This window comes from Teleopsis dalmanni, chromosome X (genome assembly GCF_002237135.1).
Source record: "Teleopsis dalmanni isolate 2A chromosome X, ASM223713v2, whole genome shotgun sequence".
NCBI classification, from domain to species: domain Eukaryota; kingdom Metazoa; phylum Arthropoda; class Insecta; order Diptera; family Diopsidae; genus Teleopsis; species Teleopsis dalmanni.
This window is the reverse complement of record NC_051848.1, coordinates 18,222,204-18,223,860: the sequence shown is the minus strand read 5'-3', so window position 1 is coordinate 18,223,860 and position 1,657 is coordinate 18,222,204. Positions and strand designations below refer to the sequence as shown.

Genomic DNA, 1,657 nt, shown 5'->3' with positions numbered 1-1,657 from the left:
GGTAAAAAATTAATTTTTTGGTTTAGCGAAATTTCAGTTTTAAATTTTTCAAGAAAATAAATCGAAAATGGCTGGACTTATTCCATGCGTAAAGTCTGACACTCACTGCAAATTTGTTGGCAATCAGTTAGTTGAACCCGAAAAACTGGCTTTGTCATGTACTCAGCAGAATGCAAGCCTAGAACCAGTTTTTTCTGATATGATCGGAGAGTATCCAAACATTGATGTGGACTCTTCATTCAAAATGAAACATTCTGGTTTCTTTTATGAATCATGCGATGATTATCCGCAATCAGATCAAAACCAAAACACACCAAATACTAGTGAACATATACTTCAGCAATGTAGATCGTCAGCAACAGACATTGACGATTCTGACACGATAAAGCAATCAAATGTTGATTCCGACGATGAACTAAACTGCACTTCATATACTATTGTAAATAATGAATTCACTGACAATGAAAAGAACAAAACACACCCGTCTGCAATGAAAACTGATGATGTTCGAAATAGAAACAGGAAGGTAATTAATAAATATCTTCATACATCTTCTATTTATATTGATCATTTTATTTAGAATAATTATAAAGTGCCTGCCTTGTTACGACGACGAAGGGGCGTTTATAAACGTAAACGAATTAGAAGGCAAGTGATCGATCCCGTGGAACCCGCCGAGCAGATCAATAATTTTATTACCATAAGTTTCCCAAATATTGATCTTGAACGTACTTTTGGCACCGAGTCTTTGAATAAACATGTGGAAAACTTTGTAAAAGCGATACGCAGTAGAACTCCTTGGGCAGATCAGCCTTTCCTGGAATCTTCGAAGCCGTGTCTTTACTGCAAACATTGTCATTACCAAACAAAGTTCTGACACTCTTCGTAGTATCAAACTTGTACCCATAGCAATACACCTCATCTCACCTTACACACTGAGGTGTATCCAGGGTATACATTTGTATACATTTCACAGATGGTGAAATGTATGTAAATGTGTACCCATGAGCAAATGGATTATTCTAGATAAACAGAGAGGAAGGGATCTTGCAATGAACAACCAGCACATGGGGACTGCAATCGGACGCACCATCTAGCCATAAACAGAAAATTGGTAGTTATTTGTTAAAATATGAAATTAAAAATGTATATTAAAAAAGAAAATGTTTTGTATATTGTCTAATATATGAATCTTATATGATAATTTATATAGTATACATAAATTAAATAATATATAGAATACGCATGTATTAAATTATTGCCAAATACACCACAAATACAGAAAATTAAATTTTTTTTAAATTCTCACAAAAGTACAACCTTCCTTCAGACGTTGATGACAGGGTAATAGCATATCATTTAGTCATGCGAGTATCTGTATAATATGGCGCTATATAACCTATAAACTGACAATCAGAAAGTCATGAAATTTTGAAATATATCTCCACAAATCACTTGGGCTTATCTACAGTATTGTTATATACCTATATATCAGACTGGTGAATTTCTCATAGAAATAGTTATTAACAAAACTAGATGTTTTGAATTGTAAATATATATATATATATATATATATATATATATATATATTGATGTAAGAGTTGCTATGTAGAACTAATGAAACTATGTGGGGTCTCAGTGGATAACCTAAGTTGAT

The 1,657-nt window shown here is 32.8% G+C and overlaps 1 protein-coding gene across 1 annotated transcript; it reads left to right on the top strand.

The window, feature by feature from the left end:
* Nucleotides 1-1,167, top strand: LOC119690094. The gene is made up of 2 exons (XM_038105086.1): nt 1-526; nt 581-1,167. The coding sequence occupies exons 1-2, from the start codon at nt 68-70 to the stop codon at nt 875-877; spliced, it is 756 nt and encodes a 251-aa protein (XP_037961014.1). The 5' UTR covers nt 1-67; the 3' UTR covers nt 878-1,167.
* The last annotated feature ends 490 nt before the right edge of the window (nt 1,168-1,657 follow it).

What these genes read in the sequence shown, in the direction of transcription:
- LOC119690094 (XM_038105086.1), top strand. Translation starts at nt 68, where the DNA reads ATGGCTGGACTTATTCCATGCGTAAAGTCTGACACTCACTGCAAATTT. An exon ending in TTCGAAATAGAAACAGGAAG is followed by an intron (nt 527 to 580) that starts GTAATTAATAAA and finishes CATTTTATTTAG; the next exon opens with AATAATTATAAAGTGCCTGC.